Raw genomic sequence first — 23,995 nt, forward strand, 5'->3', positions numbered from 1 at the left:
AACAAGGTATTTATCATTTAAACATAGCTCTATTTTAAGGCAAATAAACGAATCTTCTTTGATAATCTCCACCGTCTTTGAATATGGAAGAGACTTTCCATTGAACTTTTTATCGTTCCTATCGTCTTCACAGTCTTATTCCACGCCTTAGACCCGTGTTGCTCATCGAAATACTTAGAATCTCTTCCTCCATGGCTAGGAAAAGTAGTATGGAACCCAAATTTCTGTAAATTATTTATATCTAGCCCGAACATTCAAAAGCTAACTAAAGGTGTTTTTCCTAATTTTTAAGGTCATTTAAGGTATGAAATTATATTTCAATAAAGCCATGCGTTAGAGACGAAGACTACATATATTTTGGTTTGAGGTTAAGAAAGATTATCAGTAAAAAGTATCACGCATCAGAGTGGTGGATCTAGAAAATAATTATAGGGGCAACGTTTCATAAAAAAAATATCCATAGGAGCAGCAAAATCGAAAAAACGTCAAATTTTCAAAAAAATTACACTACCGACGGGTATTAAGGGGTAGTACCCCTTGTTCTAAGGTATATGCGCCACTGATGCTTCACTTATTCACTTGCAAAGGGATGCAAGGATGCGGCGAGGCGGTTTCAATAGTGGCATTCGGCTGTGAAGGACCATCAGGTTATTAACAAGCATAATATCGCCGTTCTTCCAAGGAATGCTTACACATTCTTCTTCCAAGATTCTCAAGCAATCTCTCATGGCCTCATCAGGCACCACCTCACCATTTCCGAGCTCGATAAATATATCCTTATCGTAGATTTTATCTTCACCATTGACGGGGCCAGTCAGATTATTGAACCAAGTTTTGCGTTCACTTCCCTTGTCGAATCTAATGGCCGGTAATGGACCTATGTAGGGATTGTGAAAATTCACCACAAGTTAGTATTTTGTTACTCATGAGTATTTAGAGTTAACTACCATTTTCGTCTCCAATTATGCCAGTTCAGGTCAAATTTCAAATTTGTACGATTTTCATCCCTCACATTTTGAAACATTCTAGTTTCATCAAAAAAACATGAGTTAGTTGCCATTGCGTCCCTGTGGTTTGTCCAATTATTCGATTCAACCTTTAGTTTTTTGGATGAAACTGGCATGTTTCAAGAATGTCAGGGACGGAAATGGTACAAATTTGAAATTTGGTCTGGATTGCTATAACTGAACAAACCACATGATCAAAAATGACATTTAACTCAACTTGACTAGATAACCTGTTATAGTTTTTACAGCATTCTCGGTCCATTCCAGCTTTGTTCCCAGCTTTGCAGCCCTATCAAGTATATATCAAAGACAACTACATGAGTTTATATTCATAACAAGTACGTCATAACGTTAAATGTTGTAAAACACAAATTAAATGGAACCTTTGTTGAGCAACTTTTTTGTCATCGGTCATGTATGCCGACTTCCAGCTAGTGCCAGTAAAAGAAGATGGGTGGTCCTCATTACTCATCATCATTATATAAGTCACTCCATGCTCCTCGAGTCGTGAAACGAAATCCGGGTGTGTCTCTTTCATCTTTTCATATATAATATGACTCAATACTATCGGGGTCTCTCCCCCGCTTCCTGGTTCTTCTTCGCAAAAGAAAAATAACTTGGACGGACAATCCGGAACCTGTTAGTATCAATGACTTTGAAGAAAGTGATTGAAAATCTAATCAAAACAAAAAGTATGATAAAAAAAAAGTAATTTTATACATCCTCAAGGGTACATCGTGGTGATAAGTGGTATATTCCACAACCAAAGGTACATGCTGAGAGTTGTGTGTACTTATCGAAAATCTAGGAATTGTTGTTAAAAAATTGTGTTCTCTTTAATAATTGGGGAATTGGCCTGTAATAATCTCATTTAGACCTTATTGGCCATTAATAATTTCACCTCAGATTATTCCCTCCACCAGTCTCACCTTTCACTTATTTTTCCTACAATGGTCCCCCGTTAAAAAAACTTAACGGAGTTAAGTTTTTTTCCAAATTACAAACAGATTTTTTAGGGCTTTTGATCAGAATGATGATGCGAGTCCATTGATGTAAAACTTACTTCGAAATGGTGCTCCAAGTGACTTGCTTTTAGTTAATTGAAAATTTAAACAACCGAATTGAAGCGCCGTTTTCATCGTTTGGAGCACGTTTCGAGGCAAGTTTTACATCAATGAACTCGTATTGTCGTTCTAATCAAAAGCCCTAAAGAATCAGTTTGTAATTTGCAAAAAAGCTTAACTCCGTTAAGTTTTTTTAACGGGGACCATTGTAGGAAAAATAGGTGAAAGGTGGGACTGGTGTGGGGAATATTCTGAGGTGGGATTATTAATGAGTAATAAGGTCTAGGTGAGATTATTACAGGCCAATTTCTCATTAATAATTTAATACAATGACCATTTATAATTTATAGTAGTTAACCATCCAACTAACTCACACCTCTCTAACTGTTAACCATCCAACTAACTCACACCTCTCTAACTAACTCTATTTTATTCACTCTAACATAAGTCAAATAATTGAAAAAGGGAAGTTGAGAGATAAATCAAAGAATATACATATGTCATCTCATGATGGAAAGGAATTCGCATTTCCGGAGGGCATTCATTCGCGGTGTAAATCCGGCCAATGACTTTGGTCCGAGAGGCTCGGCCTCCAACATAGAGTGACTCTGGGAAGCCGAAAGCTTCAACAACGTCGTTGAAATCAGAAGGAGAGATAACAGGGAAGTCGCGGAAGAGTATAGCACCATTTTTCTGGAGTAGAGATTCCAGCCATGGCTTGTGATCTCTAATAGCTTCTTTAAAAGCACAAAGTTTTACTTGTGCAGTGTTTGGGGATAATACCAATGGGAAGATAATGCCGTCGTCATATGATTTTTGCTCGGGTAATTGTATCTCTCGGAATAATCTTCCGGTCGCCATTTCCATTGTGTTTGGAGAGTTTGATCTTTTGCCTCTCGTGATGGATGTGTGTGTGTGTGTAAAGATATATATTATAAACCTCAAAAAGACACTTTTCTCATTAAATAAACAAACTGAAGGTTTTGAAGATTTCTATACGATGATGATAACTAGGAAACAAATAGGGAGTTAGTCCAAGAATTTATTCAACAAGTGAGGTTGGCATAACTTAGTTGAGTTACGGTCCATAAGTAATGGACAAAGCTCTAATTATAAATTTGACGGTTTTTCTTAATTAATTGAGTTTTTAGGTGGGTATATCGTGTTATTGTAAAACAACTGAATTGTGCATATCTTTCAAGGCTGCTAATTTTAATATTAATTGAGTTTAAGGTGGGTATATCGTGTTATTGTATAAACAACTGAATTGTGGATATCTTTCAAGCTTGCCAATTTTAATATCATTTAAGGCAGCCAATTTTTAGTATCACTTAAAAAGAAGAGTATTATACGGGCATGAATGAGTCTGATAACGCTCTCAATATTGTTTTTTAGGTGTTATAGAGGCATGAAAAGTAATAAAAAGAGAAAAAAAATGGAAAATAATAACTGAAAGGGTATTATTGGGCGTTAACCATTACATATTTTTTTAAAGGGGCGTTGTGATCCTAATGTGACACAAATATCATTGGGAGCATTAACCATTACCAATGGTATAAGGCTGCCAATTTTAATTTACGAAATTTGACTAGGGATACACAAAGTCGGTTAACCGTGAGTTTGGTTAACCGAGAGTTCGGTTAATCGAATAGTGTTAACTATAATCGATGACCAGTTAACCGTGGTTCGGTTAAACTGTTAGTTTTAGTTAACTTCAGTTAACTGTCCAATGTATTTTTGTTTGTTTGTTTATTTATTTATTTATTATTATTATTATTAAAAGGTCCTTTTTAACTGACTTGTAACAATCTTCACAGGTGTTTTAAAAATGTGCATTACGTGATAACGAATATCTAATCGTGGTCCTGAAATGATTCTCATTGATCACAGTGTTACAAGTTAAATTAACAAATTCATAATTTTTTTTGTTCACGAACTCTCTAAAAATTATAACATTTTTACAACCCTGCTAAAGTCTAATAACATATGTTTACAAATAGTTGATGACATACATTAAAGACTTTCAAGAGTAGCGACAAAACTAGCCATAGAAACATATGTTCGAAAACCTTGGATCCTTTTAAGAGTAGTGACAAAACTAGCCACTAGCCAGCACTTAGTATACACAATATAGAACAACATATGTTCAAAAGCTATGAATATTTTTTAGAATAGCAACAAAGTTAGCCAACACTAAGTATAAAATTTTCTTGTTACATCAATTACATAAGACAAGCCCAAGCACCTTTCATTACAATAATTCAAACAACTTAAGCAAAATGTTAACAACTAATGGTTGCATTTGGCCTTTTTTTCTTCCAATAACAAGCTGAAGTGGATAATCAGTAGCTAGAATTTTGATAATTGATCGAAGTAATACATAACTAGTTATTGGAAGTGGATAATCAGTAACTAATGGCTTCGTCAGTAAACTTGAGTGCCGTTTGACGATGTCAGGCTCCTATATTATTAGTTTACATGACCACATTTAGTGTTATTACATGGTGTTATTCTGATTGCTAGAAATATGTTTGTGGTTTGAAATAAAAAACGTCATTTTATTGAAAAAAAATTAGAATGCCATTTCAAGTGGAACAAAGCTTACAAGTTACAAGTACAACAAAAAGGGCATAGTTGTTCACTGTTCACCCTACAGATCTACAGTATACATTTACATGACAATATTTAGAGAAAAAATATGAATCTGTAGCTGAAGAGAGCTGGATACATTGGCTCAATTCGCCTGCAAATTATGGTTTTTAATTGCTAAATGTGGGTTCCGGGTGGGTAATTACTGCTGCAACAAAAAAACGATATATGAGCTAAGAGATCTTGACATCTACACTCTATATGTCCTACACAACTATTACCCAATGTAAACCCTGCAAATAGACAATTACCACTCTTAAAAATATTAATCAAGTTCCTGTCAGTCAGAAGCCACCACATCTTAGTCTCTCTACTACATTCACTCTAATTGCTCTCCCACCCAGAAAATGCAACCAACAAATACACACCGTGTTAAAACATAGTATTACAATGCGAGAGTTTTGAGGGCGAAATGGAATATTCCAGAAAGGTAAAAAGTAATGCAATACCTGTCGATCAAGATTCTCAATAGTATCATTCATTTCACTATCAGGACGCCATTGACACAAACCCAAAACCACGAGATCCCCACTCTCCCTATCGGAAACAATGCATGAATTGACCACCTTCTCGTGTTGTGTTCTCTGAAAATCTGCTCAAGACGTTCACCATCTGTGTCCCATGGTAGGTTCCCGACATACACTGTGTATGAAGACCCAGAAGTTTGGGGTGCACCGGGTCTTGATCCTTTTGTAGCAGCCTTTATTCACAGTTCAGATCCTGCCTCCTAATTCCTGATTCAAACAAAATGAAACAGTTCCATCTTTAAAAGTTCTCGATCCCTTGCTCATTTATGCTTAATTTGGTCAATGTTGTTATAAACTGGACCCTTTTTTATGAGTGGTGTGTGAGCTGGTTTAGTGGCTGGACGAACTTTGATTTTCAGTAACTTTCTTCTCTGTTTCATGTGGTGTAGATAAATTAATACTCTTATTTCAACAAAAACCTCTTAACGTTTTCTTTTCTTTCTAAAAAATATGCTTCTATTATTATTTTAAATATTAAAAAATATAACAATATACTATTCAAATTTTAAGGTAATATATATAAATATTTTAAAAATTATTTGTGACATCATCCTGTCAGTTTGACAGGTTGTCCCTCCAGTTATCTAACAGTGTGACGGTTTATAGTCCGACCGGTTTTCAAAATATTGGTTTCGGTTGCAAGATTCGACTAAGTTATTACTATACAAGCCAAAAGCAATGAAGAAACTTACATAACCATGGAACATGTCAATAGCCTTCTATGCTTCTTCTACGGTACTCATTGTTACAAACCCAAAACCTCGACTTTGATCAATCTCCCTGTTATAAATAACCTAAACCACCAACATAAACCTTAATTTAAATCAAAATCCGTAATCCAAAAACCAAGACTTTCCAAAAGTGTAATAACGATTTCCTCAGAAACCTCAACAACGCCAGCTTGTTAAAAAATGATGGTGTGTAGAGGTATTTGCTTTAACAACCTAAGTTGCTTATCATCTTGATCATATGGACTTGCAAAAGAACTTGATCAAATGATTTTCAGAAAAAAACATCAACAATTTTAAGTTTCAACCTTAAAATATGTATTTACAAAGTAATAGTTAGCCCTATATTCTACAATTCTAGGTCCTTCAATGAATTGGCACCCCGTCTTTTTATCAAAACACTTGATGTTCAGAAGTGTTACTTCAGCGGGCTTGTTAAGGCCTTGTCCGACCGGTGGTTTTTTCGTCTCATCGATATAAAGAATCACTTTGCGAGTTTGCGGTTATTAAACTGGATAAGAGACTCAAGGTCCAGTCGTCTCACATCGTTTTTGTAACACCCCGAAAACGGGTTTAGTAATCAAACCCCGTTAATACTAAAATACGGATAAAGTACCGTTAGAGGTAAAAGCAAGCTGGTGAGTATTAGGATTTTAAATAAATAAACCTAATATTAAATAAAATTAGTATAAAGGCTTTGAGGAAATAAAGTTTATACAAGGCCCGGTCTAACGGGACTTAAAATAAACTTAGTTATAAATTCCCCCGAACCCACTAATTTAACTAGGAATGTTTAACCTAGTTAATAGATGGGAATATTGTTAGGAATAAGTAGGTTGTGGCCTACTTAATAATGAACCAAACACGAGGGGTTAAAATGGGATAACTTAATAAAGTTATTTAATAAAAGAAAATCAAAAATAAAACACACACTTCAAGTGTGTGTTCTTGATCGACCAGGAGGGTGCTCCCAAGAGCTCAAACCCTAGAACCCAACAAATCATCAAATTGAAGCCTGATTCAAGGTCAAAATCGATGCATGAATACGTAGAAACGATCACCTAGTCGTGGGGATCGTAAGGTATGTCAAATTTTTGATGTTTATGAAGTTGAGATTTTTGATGAACTTGTGAAAATCGAAATTGAAGCTTGAATGATTGGTTTTTGGGTGAAACTAGGATGAAATTCATGCTTAGAAACAAACCCTAGTTGAAAACTTGAAGAATTAGTACTAAAACTAGGAATTTGATAATTACCCTCTTATGTGCTAAGTGGGTTTTGATTGTATAGTGAAGATGATGATATGTTTATGCTAGAAATCATCATAGTTGATAGTTGATGCAAGATACTTGAACAACTTGCAAGTTTGAGTAATTGATCATAAGTGATATTGGTGAATTTTGGATGTTAATCTTGGTAAAAAAAAAAATTGCTAGTTAGGAACTAGTTAGTAAATATGTAAAATCATGCACATTAGGTGTTTGTTAAAATGCCTAAATGAGAACTAAGTGTTGATAATGTGCCTAATTGAGTCTTGTGAACTTAATAGTGCAATCATATGTGTTAATTGGTGATTTGACTTTTAAATAGTCAAACCGACCATTAATAAGATCGAATGGTAATTGTGATAGAAAACATGTAAGATGGAATAGTCATAATTAATGATGACTAATATAACCGTCTTACGAATTATGATGATAGTTTGACGCTTGACAAGCTAGGTAGAGGCTTGGAAAGGAAGCGGGTCAAATGAATCAAGCACGAGAAGAAAGGCGTATGCGGGATGCGAGGTAAGTATAGCTTACACTAGTCTTAGATTGTGTAATATTCCCTTAGCGTATAAATAACGAATGGAATAACTAAACAATTGAAATACGATGTTCCGTCGTGTAGGCGTACGGAGCTAGATAATCAAAGATGAAAGAAACCATAATAATGGTTAAAAAGGGAGTAAATTGATAATTCGGTCATATTATGACGAAAGTGGTAATAAAAGGTTTATAAGTAAAAATGACCATACCGTGTTAAACGGAGCGGGTCATGTAGTTGAGATGATAATAAATATCATCTCGAAAAGACAAACGGTCAATTCGGCCAAACGGGTCAAAAGGTGTAGACATCACCTTTTGACAATATTGACTAATGATCTTTTGTCGAGTTATATGCTTACAGGAATAGAAATCCAATGGGTACTCGCATCGCTCTTACTTAGCGATTAAAAAGCAAGGTATTTATAAATCGGGTCTACTTGTTGATCCGGGCCAGGTATGCATATTCATGTCGTAGTTTAAAATGCTATTTTGGTCGAAATAATGGGAAAGAGAGTCTTTCGTAGTAAAAAGAACATAATCGACCAAAACGCCCTTGTTGGCTAATTCGAGCAAACAACCTTTAAAAGTTGTTTGGAAACGAGCTCTATGATTAGGTGAATACTTAGAATAAATATAGAAGCATTCGAAAGCGTTTTTAGGCTTGAAAATGCTTAAATACCCGTAACGGGTCAAAATAAGTATCCGAGTAAAAATGGGTTTAATTTGAGTAATTAAACCGGCGATTAAAATCTAATATGATAGGTAACATTAAGTCGAAGAAGTATATGTGACATAAGGGTCAAATAAACATGTTTGATGGTGAAATCACAAACGGGTCAAAATTGGCAAAAAGGGGAAATAAGCCGAAGACTTAGAAGTCTTAAATTTTGTTAAGTCGAATGTCGGATTTTAACCTCATAAGATGAAGGATTAAATTACTGACGCGTAGGAAAAGGAATCGGGTAAAACGGATCAATAACAAAGAAGTTATGGCCGTTTCCGTAAAAACTGGCATAGCTGAACTAAGCTGCAGACCTGCTGATGCAGGGGCCACCGTAAATTACGGTGTCCACCGTAATTTACGGTGGAGTCGAAAAGTGTTACGATGGACTTCTTCTGATTTACGGTGGAAGGAGAAAGTTTCAGGGGCTACCGTAAATTACGGTACCCACCGTAATTTACGGTGGACCCTGTACAAAATTGTATTTAGATCAGTTTTGTTTCCCGGACTCGTGTAGATACGTTTTAAATCCCGTATGACTAAAGCATTTCATGTTTTTATGAAATGTAGGTACATTTTGGATGCCGGAAGACGATCAAGCTCAATGAAGAACCGAACACGATAAAGACTCATGCTTCCGCACATTGCCTCGTTGTAAATTTTAACGACGAACCCAATCACGTTTGTAGAATAGCTTATGAAATTGTAAAAGTTTTTAATTTACTCGGAATTTCCTAAGGATACTTAACATTAAATACATGTCTGTATTCGTAATTTATACGAAAACCTTTAATATAATAACTAGAGTGTTACAGTTTTCCTCAATTCATTGTGAAAATACACTCATTCACTTGCAGAGGTTATAACTCTCAAATTAGCAAAAAAAAAAAAAAGAAAAGAAAAAAAGAAAAGAACGGAAAAGTGGGATTAGTGAACACTGAACACTCCCCCCCCCCTTTCAACAGAATGCATGCTTTGTGGAAAGTGGAAACCACATCCATGGCCTCCCCCTTCAACTAACCTGAGTGAACCCAAGAGTAGAATTTTAGTACACAACTTGAACATACAACATAAAGAGGGTCAACACGAGTTGACCAAACCTGGTAAGACCATTTGGCGTGTGTCAAGTCTCGTTTTTCCATGGTCAAAACAATATAGAACCTACCACCGGACCTCGTACACTCGTCTCCCAACTCTAACAATGTCCCCCACTATTATTACGAAAAAAAAGCTTGTTAATGGAACATTGTAGAATCAACACATTAAAAAAAGACAAGAAACTAACAGATAATCCCATGTTTCGCTACCTGCTGTTTCTAAAATCCATAATAAAAAATAGAAAGAATCGCACCATTTTCTTATGCAGTCAATTGCAACTGCTGTATTCAAATCAAATCGCATCCAGTACATAGTTCCTTCTCGTTGGTTGGGAGGCGAGAGAAGTGCCACTGCCGCAGAACATCATCAACCACAATTTGAAACCCTAATTTGCAGGTTGAATAGGTGGTGGCCGAAGTGAGCAGGCAAGAGTCGATGATACAACCGTAGAATAGGGTGGACCGCATGGCTGCAAAATCACGGTTGCTACAATGGTAGAAACTTTAATTTCCGCCACGAGCCTTCCGGATATTACCCCGCCAAGAGTCGATGATACTCATATTGATGAGAAATTAGGGGATAGGAGGCGAAGGTGTAGTGGTAGGTACGTTGGGGTTGGTGGTTGAAGGTGAGATGTGACCGAAGAAAGAAATACCTAGGATATATATTGTTGATGATTTCGAAAATAGTGGGAACAGGTTTGGTGAAGATGTTCGATGACAGGGAGTTTTATGGGGGAGAGACGCTGGAATCAATGGATAGTGGCATAACTGCATATAAGCATAAAATTAGGAGGTGAAAACTGGCATTAAAAAATAAATACTGTCAAATTTTTTTGTATTTGAGATTCATTCTTAAAAATAACTAAATAGTTATTGTGGTTAAGATCAGCCCAAATTACAGTTTTTTCTGTATTAACCGGCAGTTCTCTAGTGGAGATAATGGGCAGGAAAAGGTGGAGGTAACCACCTGCTAAGGAAACCGTAAAAAACCGCCTCGAACCGCCATCATAGCGGTTATTTTTGGGAGTTTAAAGGGCTAAGATTTCATCTCAGCATCATCTAACGGTGGATATCGATTTAGAAAGCGGTTACACTTAATGGGTTCCATATGTATATATATAATTTGTTATTTTGACCTATATGTGAAAAATGCATGAAAATGGTTTAATAAGTTATAACTTATAGAGTAAATTACTTTTTGAGTTCTTGTGTTTTAGTGGTTTTAACCACTTGAGTCCAAAATGAAAAAAAGTTTAACGCCTTGAGTCCTTAATCGTTCATTTTGTAACGTTTTGAGTACATGTGTTTTAGTGGTTTTAACCACACGAATTCAAAATCAAAAGTACAAGTGTAAAAAATTGGACTCAAAATGTTATAAAATGAGTGGTTAGGCACTCAGGACGTTAATTTTTTTTATTTTAAACTCAAATAGTTAAAATTGTTAAAACAAAAAGATCAAAAACTAGTTTACTCTAACTTATAAGCTATCAACTACTTAAAATAACAAAAGCAAACTCATGTCTATGTAAAGGTTCATAAATCATATTAATTAAATAAATACTTATCAAACTCAAAAAGTTGTTATTTTTGAAAACTCAAACCCTACAAACCATCGCATTGTTATCTTTAAAAAGCTATCAACTACTTAAAATAACAATATCATATTATGATTTGTGCGGTTGAAAATAATTTTTTTCAAAAAGTAAAAGATGTGATGAAACGATTTCAACCTATGAAAAAAAGAAGACAACACTTAGGTATTTGTTTTAATTTATTTATTTATTGTCGTTTTTTAAAATTATATGATTGCATGGTGATTTTTTTTTGAATACCCCTGTTTAATTAGCTAGTTCCGCCACCATTCATATTATCACCTTAGGGGATGCATCACTTTGATGGTTAGGTGGTTTCACTTTTATTTATTACCACTTTGCGTCTTTGCAACATTAACTCTTAATTTTGTAGTATTGCTTATCCAAATCATTAACTCTTATTTTTTTTTATTTTTATTTTTTGTATATGCATGATAGACACATTTATTTATTACCACTTTGCGTCTTTGCAACATTAATTTTGTAGTATTGCTTATCCAAAACATTATCTCTTAATTTTTTTATATATGCATGATAGACACGTTTATTTATTACCACTTTGCGTCTTTGCAACATTAGCTCTGAATTTTGTAGTATTGCTTATCCAAAACATTAACTCTTAATTTTTTTGTATATACATGATAGACAACCCATGGTATTATAGTCTAGTGGTATCTTAAGGCTGGGATAAGGTTTATGACTATTAGGTCATGGGTTCGATTCCCACAAAGGGGGTTGAAGGGGTATGGTCCCAGATCTCGCGCCAGCATCGACCGCGAGTGACCATTACCCTTATCAAAACCCCCACTAGCTAACAACCTACTTGTGCCCATGCGAGAACGCGTCGGCACAAGGGTTGAATCCAATCTATCTAGTAACAAAGGAGGACTTACATGGAACATGAGAACGGTAGAGTGATGCGACATAGCATCACATCTGGTGTATGAAAACGGAAGTATTCACAGCGATGCGGCATCGCACCGCATCCAGTGATCACTTCTATCAATACAGGAAAGCCTTACCTTAGGCATAGAAGAAGATGAACGTAGCGGTGCGGCTGACACCGCACCATACGGGCATTTTCGTCACGACAAGGGATGCAGGCAAGACGACGATGCGGCTAGCACCGCATCTCGCGTATTCCTTGATCACAAGTAGGAGACGCGGTAACTTCAGATGTTACCGCACGTAGCGATGCGGCTTGCACCGCATCCTATGCACTCAAGCAAGTGGTACTGACACCACAGTGCAAGTGGCACCAATGGCAGTTACCTGTCAGAGCTACGTAAGCAATGGACTGACGTGGCGTAACCTCCATAACCGACAAGCCTGACACACCTGAAAAGGTGCAGCACGTCGTCAGTCCATCCATCATCATCCTCCTTCACTCCTCGGCTATAAATACCAACCCCAAACCAGGTTTGAGGTATCTCTTCACAACTCTCTCACTACTACTACTATCTTACTTTGCTTCCCAAGCAAACTACTGATTCTCACGCCGGAGAGTGGTAACAAGGAGCACCCCCCCACCCCATCCTCCTTGTTACGAGTCACGGCTTGTTTCCTTGTGCAGGAGATCAACCACCGGTGATCCAGCCAGCGATCCTCGAGAGGAAGGGATTAACCCTTCTTGACGAGACCAGTGTGTTAACCCTGCCCGGTTAACCATTGTTTCATCAGGGGTTTTCTCAGATTTATTGGGTTTCCTCCTGAATTGGTGTATAGACAGTATTGCTTAGTGGATATGATCGGGTGGTTCTGCTGGTGACACGAGGATACTCCAGTGGTCCGTCAGTAATTCAAATTTGTCGTTCAAAAAAAAATATGCATGATAGACACATTTATTTATTAACACTTAGCGTCTTTGGAACAATAACTCTTAATTTTGTAGTATTGCTTATCCAAAACATTAACTCTTAATTTTTTTGTATATGCATGATAGACACATTTATTTATTATCACTTTAAGTCTTTTCAACATTAACTCCTAATTTTGTAATATTGCTTATCCAAAGCGTTATCTCATAATTTTTTTGTATATGCATGATAGACACATGACGTACGGTAGCTAAAATTCCAAGTACAAACTCGAATGAGATCAAACCCCTTCTCTTATTGTAATAAAGTTATATGTAACGTCATTTTGTGTGGAGGCTTTATTGAATCACTTGCACAGTGAAGCTAGTATACGACGAGGAGGCTTTATTAGTGGCCACCGGCTATGAAGAACCGTCAAATTATTGACCAAGAGAACATCGCCTTTCTTCCAAGGTATCGCAACACATTCTTCTTTCAATATTCTCAACATGTCTTTCATAGCATCATAATCCACAGGATCGCCGCTACCCAGCTCTACGGATGTACTCTGCTTCTCACTCGTAGGAACATTGTAAGCAACAGCAAGACTATTAAACCATGTTTTCCTGCCAGTCGCCTCGTCAAACCTGATCGCAGCCACTGGACCTGTTATAGTCTTTGCCATATTCCCCATCCATTCTAGCTTTGTTCCCTGCTTCACCGCCCTATCAATTACGCCATTCTCGTAAGGATGAAATTTTTAAGGTTTATTGTAGAGATACAATTATACAAACCTTTCCTCGGCAACATTCTTGTCATCGGTTTGGTATGCCTTCTTCCAACTACTACCAGTAACGGATGATGGATCGTCCCGATCACTTGCTATCTTTATATATGCCAATCCATGCTCCTCGAGCTGTGCAACGAAATCCGGATGTCTCTCTTTCATCTTTTCGTATACGATATGACTCAGAACTATAGGGGTTTCTCCCCCTTCTCCTGGCTCTTCTTCACAAAAGAAAAACAACTTTGTGGGGAAATCTGGAACCTGTCATAATCTCAACTTTGTTCAGGTATACCATTTCTAAATTTGTGTTTGTTTTTCTAGGAGTCTGCTAGTATAATGGAACATGCTCATGCTTTTGAGTTTTACCATATCATGGGAGTTCGCTTGCCACATGAATACATGACGTTTGATTTTTTATTTTTTTTTGGAGTTAGCTACGAGTAACGAACTTCCTAGAAACTATGGTGTAAACGAGCCGGGCTAATTAATTAATGTGTATACATCTATAATTAGTTGTTATATATTTTTAATTAAAAGCTTTGTATATAACATAATATATATTATTTAGTTATAATAACTAGGCTCTAGCACCCGCGCTTTGTGACGGGACAGTAAACCGAACAAAACGTAGACGTAAAAACGTTGAACCACGCACGCGTGTTACGACGTACTTGCAAAAATTATATTGAAACGTAAAACACATAACAGAATAACTAAACCGATGACCCCTACTTTGAGACGGGGCAGTTAAAACGCAAAAAAAAAGGTAAAACGTAGTGAGATAAGGTGTGAGCCCGTAACACATAGACTAAACTATCATATTTTGGTATTTAGGTGTATATATGAATATTATGAGATATTATAATTTATAAAGAAAATATAAATAAACTATATAGGTGTAACTTGTATAAACCACCTGTGTTTTTACACGGGTTTTATATCTAATCTATATTAAGAGTAAAGCTTCTGTTAAGAAAAGAAATGTTAAGGGTAGTGGTGATAGGACAAAGAAGAGACAAAGTGGAAATTGAATAGAATAGCTTGTAGGGTTTAGAATTGTGTAACAACAAACCAATAACATGCTTGGAAATTGAATAGTAACATCTCCTCACTAATGAAATTTGGAAATTAATATATAGGAAATAAATATTATATAAATTATATAAATAAAAGACCCATTTATACTCGCGAGCCAGCTCATGCCAAAAAAGCTCTGCTCAGGCTGACAGGCTCATTTATTAAACAGGTTTATTATAGGCTCGGGCTCAAACTTTTTAAGTTTGGCTAAATTCAAACTTTTAGCGAGCCTAGCTCGAGTAGCTCACAAGTGACTTGACTCATTTATACACCCCTACTAGAACAAAAAAACACTTCCAAAAACCTGCTAGAAACACTTATCATTCTATTAAACCATTTAGAAATAATTAAAAAAAACTTACGTAAGACATCTCGTGATGAAAAGGAAGTTCCATATGAAGAGGGCTTTCATTTGCAGTATAAACTCTACCAATGACTTGTGTCCGAGGGGCTCGTCCACCGAGGTAGGAGAATTCCGGGTAGCCGAAAGCTTCAAGGACGTCGTTGAAGTCGAACGGAGATGTAACCGGGAAACCTCGGAAGAGAATAGCGCCACTTTTGAGTAGAATAGATTCCAGCCATGGTTTATGAGCTCTGATCGCCTCTTTAAATGTAGAGAGTTGTACTGCAGTTGTAGAGGAGGGTGATAACACCGCCGGAAAAAGAGGGCCGTCGTTCTGGGATTTTTGCTGAGGCAGTGTTACTTGTTGGAAGAAATTTCCGGTGGCCATTTGGTGGTTCAAGTTCAACACCGATCGATCGATGTTAATTTAGAGTGTATATAGACAAGTGAACGGAAAAATTTAACACGTTTCATGAGTCATGACTGGGAACGTGTAGGAAAATGCAGTTTATGGTAAAGTTTTTTAGTTTTACGTATGAAAAATACATATGAAGTAAAATAATTTCTTATAGAGTTACTTATAGGTATGGGCTAATTAGTGGTTATTCTAAGATCTTTTATATACAAACGTAATTTACTTTATAATTTTGATTTTTCGAACCTTTGGAATCTAGTTCAAGTTTTTCTAATATGCGAAGGTCTAGATAATATTAAAAATAAAATGCAACGTGGAAATATCTACGTTTTTCATTCGTGTAAAATGTTATAACTTAGTTGGTATTATATTAATGTTAAAGTAAAATGTATCTAACAAATAAACATATATTTATAGCGGTGAACGGTATGGACATAACAAATGCAACTTTTTCTAGCTTTAGCGGTGACTTGTCGCCGCTAAAGCTCAAAATTCTTGTAGTGGTCCTTTTTAGTATCATAAGAATTTGGCAAGAGGGGTGGTAAGTTTGCTAGCTATACTTGGTCTCTCTCTTGATGGTGGTGCCCATCACTCTCTTCTTTTATCTTTTTTTTCATGTGGGCCCCTGTTATTTAAAATGTGTAGTGGTAAGTTGATGAATCCGCTTTAGGTAAACCGTCACTTGTGTGGTAAGAAAAGTACAAAATTAGTGGAATATGATGTCGCGTTGACGTGGAGAAGGGAAGAGAGAGTCACTTGTGGTAAGGAAAGTACAAAATTAATGGAATATGATGCCGTGTTGACGTAGAGAAAAAAGATGATCCAGTAAGAAGAGTATACGGGATATATATACACTACACGCTAACTTCTTTTTCTTTTATTTAATAAGTTATATAGGATAACACACTACCAAACAAACATAAGCCTTTGATTTTTTCTTAATCACAACATAAGCCATTGATTTTTTTCTTAATATAAAGACTATATCAAGTTGGACGGTGCTAGAAACTTGTAAGGGGAGGGGGGGTGGTTCACTAGTGATAGAAATTATCACTCACAAGCACCAATCAAGTTCCGCCATGTCATCGACCATTTTTCCATCACTCACAACCTTTCTTAGTGGGGATGGTCATCACTCATCACCACACCCAACAATTTCCCCCCAACCAACAATTACACTCACAAAAATAAATCATCACGCGTTGTACAAATAACGAAAATCGATTTCGTTGAACATATAACGCGTTATACTTGTTGCCGGCGGTGGACATTAACGCGTGCTCATTTGTTCCCGTGATACTATAACGGACGAGCCCCTGTGGCCTAATGAATTAATGACCGATAGAAATTTGTCAACCTAAATAGTAAATACGACTCCTGTGTATAAGCACTAAATTATAAACTCTAACGAATATATACTTTATCTAAAAATGTCAAACTCATTAATTAGTAAGTTGAGCAACATGTCTAAAATCATAATTGTTAAGCAATGATAACTACCATATTACAAGCACAATTACCTTCATTACAATAACTTAAACAAGGTAAGCGAAATGTAAACAACTAATGGTTGCATTCAACCTTTTTTTTATTCTTCCCATGACAAGATGAAGTGTACATTCAGATTCCCATTAGCTAGAATCTGGAAAATTCATCAAAGTAAGATAGAAATTTTGTTGTCTTGACCTATATGTGCAAAATGCACTAAGATGATGAATTGGTCATGTTCATTATTTGATCATAGATAGTCATTCATTAAGAAAGTTGCCAAGGTTATGGAGGCTTTATTATATCACTTGCACAATGAAGCTAGTATACGACGGGGAGGCTTTATTAGCGGCCGTCGGCTATGAAGAACCGCCAGATTATTGACTAAAAGAACGTCGCCTTTCTTCCAAGGTATTGCAACACATTCTTCTTTCAAGATTCTCAACATGTCTTTCACAGCATCTTCATCCACAGGATCGCCACTACCCAGCTCTACGGATGTATTCCGCTTCTCACTCGCAGGAACACTATAAGTAACAGCAAGACTATTGAACCATGTTTTCCTGCGACTCGCCTCGTCAAACCTGATCGCAGGTACTGGACCTGTTATAACTTTTGCAGTATTCCCCATCCATTCTAGCTTTGTTCCCAGCTTCGCCGCCCTGTCAATTACGCCATTCTTGTAAGGTTTAACATCATCATCATCATACTCAGTATATCCCACCAATAGCAAAGCTAAGGTAGGGTCTGAGGAGGGTGAGATGTAGACAGCCTTACCTCTACCCCGTAGGAATAGAGAGGCTGCTTCCAATGAGACCCCCGGCTCGATAGTAGTTTTGCATCAAGCCTTGGACATAAGGCACATAACACTCAGCAATTGAGACAAATGCCGATTAGTGCATGTACCCCCTTGTCTTTCGGCTATCAACGCCACCACATGATGCATGATTAACCATCCCCCCTCTTTTAATGTTATTTTCACGAAATTAGTAAAATAACGTTAAAATTAGTGCATTTTCACTTTTGCCCCCGAGCGCCCACAAATAATATATACATTATATGAGCATACCGCAAGCGGGGCGTTCTTGTAAGGTTTAACAATTGGATGAAATTTGTAAGGTTTATTGTAGAGATACAATTATACAAACCTTTCCTCTGCAACGTTCTTGTCATCGGTTTGGTATGCCTTCTTCCAACTACTACCAGTAACGGATGATGGATCGTCCCGATCACCTGCTATCTTTATATATGTCAATCCATGCTCCTCAAGCTGTGCAACGAAATCCGGATGTCTCTCTTTCATCTTTTCGTAGACGATATGACTCAGAACAATGGGGGTTTCTCCCCCTTCTCCTGGTTCTTCTTCGCAAAAGAAGAATAACTTGGTGGGGGAATCTGGAACCTGTTATAATCTCAACTCTGTTCAGTTATACTAACTAACTGGTTGAAAAGGTTTCTAAACTTGTGTTTGTTTTCTAGGGAGCCCGCAGGTCAAATAGAACATACTGACTCTTTTGAGTTTTGCCATATCATTTCAAGTTTACTTGCCTCATGAATATGTAATGTTAGACTTTTTAAGAGTCCGCTGCCAGTAACGAACTTCCTATAAACAAGGGTTGTAAACGAGTTGAGCTAATTAATTATTGTATGCACATCTGTAATTAGTTTTTATATACTTTTTAACAATAATTTTTATATATAACATAATATATTATTTACGTTTTTATCGTAATATTAAAAATTCAACTTAGCATGTTAAAAATCAATTTTTTTAAATGTTTTTCGGTGCTTTTCCTTAAAAAAATGTGTAGAAGCTATTCCAATAAAAAAAATAATTTTTGTAAAACAAAAACCTTTTTTAACTGTTTCTAAAAAATGTATATATTTTTAGTTTTTGAATTATTTATTAAAAATACTTCTACATGTATTTATAAGAAAAAGCGCTAAAAATTAAAAAAAAAACAATGATTTTTAACATGTTAAGTTGAATTTTGAAAATGTTAAATGCATGGTTCCCCACTTTTTTAGTGTTCCCTAATGCTCTCTCCTCTATAATAATATTATATTAATATATATTAAACAAAAATTATATGAATAAAAGGCTCGTTTAAGCTGCCCGTACTCAATAAGCTCAGTTGGAGCTCGTTTATTAAACAAGTTTATTTTAGGACCTCGGACTCGAGCTTGTTTAAGTTCGGCTGAAATCAAGCTTTTAGCCACTTGATCTCAAGTGGCTGATGAACGCATTAGCTAATTTACACCCCTACTATAAGTGTAAACCAAAACACTTCCGAAAACCTACTAGAAACACTTATTATTTTACTAAACCGTCTAGAAATAACTATAAAAAAATCAGACTCTAAACGATTACTCAATTTGTAGTATATCAAACACCTAAACGAAATAAATAAAGCAATTTGAAATAATATATAATAATAATAATAATAATAATAATAATAATAATAATAATAATAATAATAAAAATGTAGAAAATCAAAGAACTTACATAAGCCATCTCATGATGAAAAGGAACCTCCATATGAAGAGGACTTTCATTTGCAGTATAAACCCTACCAACAACTTGGGTCCGAGAGGCTCGGCCGCCGACGTAGGGGAATTCCGGGAAGCCGAAAGCTTCAACGACGTCGTTGAAGTCGGACGGAGATGTAACCGGGAAGCCTCGGAAGAGAATAGCGCCAGTGTTGAGGAGAATAGATTCCAGCCATGGTTTATGAGCCATGATCGCCTCTTTAAAAGTGGAAAGATGTACTGCAGTGGTACAAGTGGGGGATAACACCGCCGGGAAGAGACCACCGTCGTTATGGGATTTTTGCTCAGGCAGTGTTACTTGTCGGAAGAATTCTCCGGTTGCCATTTGTCGGTTATAAGTTTAGAGATGAAGTAAAGGGAAAAGTCTAACACGTCTCATGAGTCATGACAGGTTCGTAGTACAATTATAAAAATGGAACGTGGAAGTTTTTACGAGATTTTTATTCATGTAAATTGTTTCTTTTTTGGATTTTTGACTTATTAACTTTTATATGTTAGTTTTATAGTGTTTGGTAAACCCATAAGTCCTTTTACAATAACTTATAGCTTTTGTGTCGTAAAAAGACAATTTTGAGAAGTCAGAATTTGTAACTTCTCAATATGAAAAAAGGACTTTTGGAGAAATATTACCATAAAATCCTTGTTGCCGGCTCCAACATCAATCTGTTTTGCTTAACTGGATTAATTTTTGTTCAAGCAAATGTTGAAGAAGAGACAGAGACACTTGATTTCTATAAAAATTAATAAATTAATGCTTTGAATTTGAAGCACAAGGTGGAGAAGAATACTGTGGCTCCGACAAATTAAGTTAAAATGCGCTTGAAGTTACTGAGTTAATTTTGGATTCGTTAAGACCATGGGTATGGTGGAGCTTGGGTTGGACTTGGGTTGGGGCATTTGTTGACACGTGAAATGGGAGCCCCCCTCCCCCCCCCCCCCCCACTCAAACCCACGCCCATAGGGTATGGTGGGGCTTGGGTTGGGGGTATGAGTTTGGTTTGACCATTGAGAGCCTGTCATGTCACTTACTAGCCCGCCCCACGCCCGGCTTCAAACCCACACCAATAGGGCCACGCCCCAACCCAAGCCCCCGGGGTGGTGACTTGGACATTTTCAACCAACCCACATCCCAACCCAAACCCCATACCCCATGGCCTTAAATGCGCTACAAGTTTCGTCTTTGTTTTGTTTGCTTCAAGTCAACAAATTAAGTTTCACAAAACAAACAAAAAAGTACAAACGTAAATAATAAATAATTTGACTACATAGTAAAAAAATTTTAACTTTAAGCTAAGGAATCTTTGCGTTACTTTTATATTCTGATGATAATATTTTTAATACATAAGTACAAAATATATATAGCATTGGTCCATACATTTTACCTTTATATTTACATCATTACCTAACACCTAAAGTGAAGAAAAAAACTAATATTTTACGTGCATATTTTCATATATGTGTCCATATAAATTTGATTTGGTCTACGTTTCGACGTAAACTTTTTTCGAAAAAAGAGTCGGATCAAATATAATATCTTTTCGTTTTAAAAAAAAAATCATTTTCACGTGCATATTTTTATATGCGTGTCTAAATCGAGTGGAGTCAATGTGGTATCTTTTTTTTCCTCTTTTAAAAGCTCTAATTAATCTCTTTTGATTACACGTATTAGTTTTTTTCCTTTATACAATATGTTATGATTGTACGGTGTAAATTCGATTTACTTTAAGTTGAAATCAAATCGCAATGCTTATATAGGTTACATTGAGTTCAATCGCATACGTCGAAACACGCGTTTTTATATGGTTAATCAATCATATAACGATTGAACTAATCAATTCGATGTTTGCACGATGTACCGGCGCCACAACGAGCATGGATCTTATTGCTAGTTACCACACAAACATAAACCATTATTTTTTTTAATATCTTATCTCTACTTTTGAATTTATCGAATTTTCTTAATTTTAAATTTAAGGTTGGGATGCCATATAGGTTACAAGGTTAGATTACCAATGTATTGCATGAGTATGTGTAGTTAAATAAGGAAAAATTAAATAGTTAATAACAAAGATTTAGTGTTTATAAAATGATATTTTAAAATAATATATAACTGAAATTTAACTTTATTAAATTAAGAAATAGGTTACAAATTTTGACTTAGACCATGTGTTGTCAAATAGCGAGGGAGTGCCAGCTCACCTGTTAACGAGCAGCACATCTCCCCCTCCGTTATTGAATCTCGTTAATGAGGGCATTAATTAACTCATTAAAAACGACAATCGAAGAATTGGAACGTTGGGGGAGCTTTTCGAGGAGATATATGAACTTTGGGGTTAGGGGACCGTTGGGGTTAGGTTTAAAAAAACGTTCTAAAATTTACTATATAAACAATTCTAACCGTTTTAGAATTATAAGACTTTCTACCCCATTCACACCTTTAAAATCTACACTCTTTCAAAGGAACATATGAATCTTTGGGATCCAAGACACCTGTTTTTTGCGAACATGCGGTTGGATGTTAATAACACGTTTTTTTGCAAACACATAACCAACCCACACCTGATGAATGATGTAAACAACCCTTTTAATCTCTTCAATCCAAGGTTTTTCGACCAAGGCTCTGTGTATCGTCCTACACAAGAAAGCCAACTCTCATCAAACTTGGAATATGATTTTGGTCTTATTTCGATTCAAGAGACGCGATTTATTTCTGACAGACAACCGCTACAGCCAAGCGAACCGGAGTCATCACGAAAGTAAAAACGTGGTAGTAACAAGAATAGGGACCTGAAGAGGATGTGCTCGGCAAATAGCATGAGAGGTAGACGAGTAATGAAGAATATGCTTTAGCATAAACGTGGCTCCATGTTTCCGAAACCCCTATTGTTGGCAATATTTACTTTTATTTTTATACATGTTATAGATATGTACATTATCTTCTTGTAATTTTTTTTTACATTGTACATTATTTTTTAATGTTGATTACCTATTTTATAGAATATTGTTATAGGGTTAGGTTCATTTATGAACAACTCCCTTGATAGTAAACTGTGTGAACTAATTATAACCCTTGATTATCAATACACAAGTGTAAATCAATGGCCAGGATTTGATGATGAAAATACACAAGTGTATTTTACGATTTGATGATGTAAATCAATGGTCAGGATTTGTTCACTCGGTTCACAAATACACTAGTGTTCACTCTAGAACCTCACCATATATATATATATATAGAGGAAGGTTAACGTACATTACGGCTTAACGTACATCACGTACGACAGGTAATTACGCACGTTCATTTTAAAATCACGCATGTTATAACCTAAAAATCCAAAATCACGCATGTTGTACGCAATAATCACGCATATTGAAAACATTAATCACGCATGTTATATAACAAATCACGCAGGTTGTTGTACGTGAATACGTTAAGCCGTAATGTACGATATACTTTTTCTATATATATATATATATATAGGTAGAGGATCCTGTAAAAAGTGCTCAAAGTGTAAGAAGTGTGAGAAGTGTATTATAACACTATATATAATACTATATAACACCATATAAACACCGTATAACAATATGTAACACCATATAATACCATATAACACTATGTAACACTATATATCATTATATAAAAAATATAACACTATATGTTGTCTGATAGCATATCTATGATAGATGTATAGTGTTATATTTGTTATATAATGATATATAGTGTTACATAGTGTTATATGGTATTATATGGTGTTACATATTGTTATACGGTATTTATATGGTGTTATATAGTATTATATATAGTGTTATAATACACTTCTTACACTTCTCACACTTTAGGCCCTTTTTACACTATCCTTACCCTATATATATATATATATATATTAATTAAAGGGCTCGAGATTTTTGGAAGAGAGGTCGTGCAAAGTTCTACGAAGTTATGCAATGAGAAGAATACCGTGGCTCGGACAAAATATCGGGAAAATGGACCTGATGAAACACGAGACACTCACTTTAACACGATCCACAATTGGCTTGTTAATAGCAATAATCGAGGAAGTGGAAGAAATTATGTGGATGTCATGGTGGAGGCTATTGGTCTTTAAAGCTCAATAACATGCCTAGCAACGCTAACACCACCCAATCCGAAATCTAAACAGTAAAAAACTATATGATCAACCAAGTTGAATTCCTCCCACGTCACATCGGATGGTCATTCACATATAAATCTCAATGAGTTAGACTTGGGCGAAGAAACCGAACCGGAACCACTAGTCCGTCCAATGGGGAGAGACAAAAGCAAAGTTGATAAAGTTGTTGTCGAAAGTACTACATCTAAA

General features: G+C 35.9%; 3 protein-coding genes across 3 annotated transcripts; all 3 read right to left on the reverse strand.

Annotated features, from left to right (window-relative positions):
- Positions 1 to 286: 286 nt before the first annotated feature.
- Positions 287 to 2,937, reverse strand: LOC110875119 (clavaminate synthase-like protein At3g21360). The gene is made up of 4 exons (XM_022123334.2): positions 2,567 to 2,937; positions 1,391 to 1,644; positions 1,238 to 1,296; positions 287 to 877 (listed from the first exon to the last, which is right to left on the reverse strand). Exons 1-4 carry the CDS (start codon positions 2,930 to 2,932, stop codon positions 576 to 578), a joined length of 981 nt encoding a protein of 326 aa, XP_021979026.2. The 5' UTR covers positions 2,933 to 2,937; the 3' UTR covers positions 287 to 575.
- Positions 2,938 to 13,039: 10,102 nt separating this feature from the next.
- Positions 13,040 to 15,606, reverse strand: LOC110880145 (clavaminate synthase-like protein At3g21360). Its single transcript, XM_022128720.2, has 3 exons — positions 15,222 to 15,606; positions 13,790 to 14,043; positions 13,040 to 13,720 (listed from the first exon to the last, which is right to left on the reverse strand). Exons 1-3 carry the CDS (start codon positions 15,588 to 15,590, stop codon positions 13,363 to 13,365), a joined length of 981 nt encoding a protein of 326 aa, XP_021984412.1. The 5' UTR covers positions 15,591 to 15,606; the 3' UTR covers positions 13,040 to 13,362.
- Positions 15,607 to 17,082: 1,476 nt separating this feature from the next.
- LOC110880144 (clavaminate synthase-like protein At3g21360) lies at positions 17,083 to 20,119 on the reverse strand. The gene is made up of 3 exons (XM_022128719.2): positions 19,612 to 20,119; positions 18,254 to 18,507; positions 17,083 to 17,767 (listed from the first exon to the last, which is right to left on the reverse strand). Exons 1-3 carry the CDS (start codon positions 19,978 to 19,980, stop codon positions 17,410 to 17,412), a joined length of 981 nt encoding a protein of 326 aa, XP_021984411.1. The 5' UTR covers positions 19,981 to 20,119; the 3' UTR covers positions 17,083 to 17,409.
- Between the last annotated feature and the right edge of the window lie 3,876 nt (positions 20,120 to 23,995).

This window comes from Helianthus annuus, chromosome 9 (genome assembly GCF_002127325.2).
Source record: "Helianthus annuus cultivar XRQ/B chromosome 9, HanXRQr2.0-SUNRISE, whole genome shotgun sequence".
Lineage (NCBI taxonomy): Eukaryota > Viridiplantae > Streptophyta > Magnoliopsida > Asterales > Asteraceae > Helianthus > Helianthus annuus.

Excerpts from the sequence above, each read along its gene's own strand:
- LOC110875119 (XM_022123334.2), bottom strand. The coding sequence starts at position 2,932 with ATGGCGACCGGAAGATTATTCCGAGAGATACAATTACCCGAGCAAAAA. Across the intron at positions 1,645-2,566 it reads TCCATCATGAGATGACATAT|GTTCCGGATTGTCCGTCCAA; the intron begins GTATATTCTTTG and ends TGATACTAACAG. Across the intron at positions 878-1,237 it reads TGCTGTAAAAACTATAACAG|GTCCATTACCGGCCATTAGA; the intron begins GTTATCTAGTCA and ends ATCCCTACATAG.
- LOC110880145 (XM_022128720.2), bottom strand. The coding sequence starts at position 15,590 with ATGGCCACCGGAAATTTCTTCCAACAAGTAACACTGCCTCAGCAAAAA. Across the intron at positions 14,044-15,221 it reads TTCATCACGAGATGTCTTAC|GTTCCAGATTTCCCCACAAA; the intron begins GTAAGTTTTTTT and ends AGATTATGACAG. Across the intron at positions 13,721-13,789 it reads AAGAATGTTGCCGAGGAAAG|GGCGGTGAAGCAGGGAACAA; the intron begins GTTTGTATAATT and ends CGTAATTGATAG.
- LOC110880144 (XM_022128719.2), bottom strand. The coding sequence starts at position 19,980 with ATGGCAACCGGAGAATTCTTCCGACAAGTAACACTGCCTGAGCAAAAA. Across the intron at positions 18,508-19,611 it reads TTCATCATGAGATGGCTTAT|GTTCCAGATTCCCCCACCAA; the intron begins GTAAGTTCTTTG and ends AGATTATAACAG. Across the intron at positions 17,768-18,253 it reads AAGAACGTTGCAGAGGAAAG|GGCGGCGAAGCTGGGAACAA; the intron begins GTTTGTATAATT and ends CGTAATTGACAG.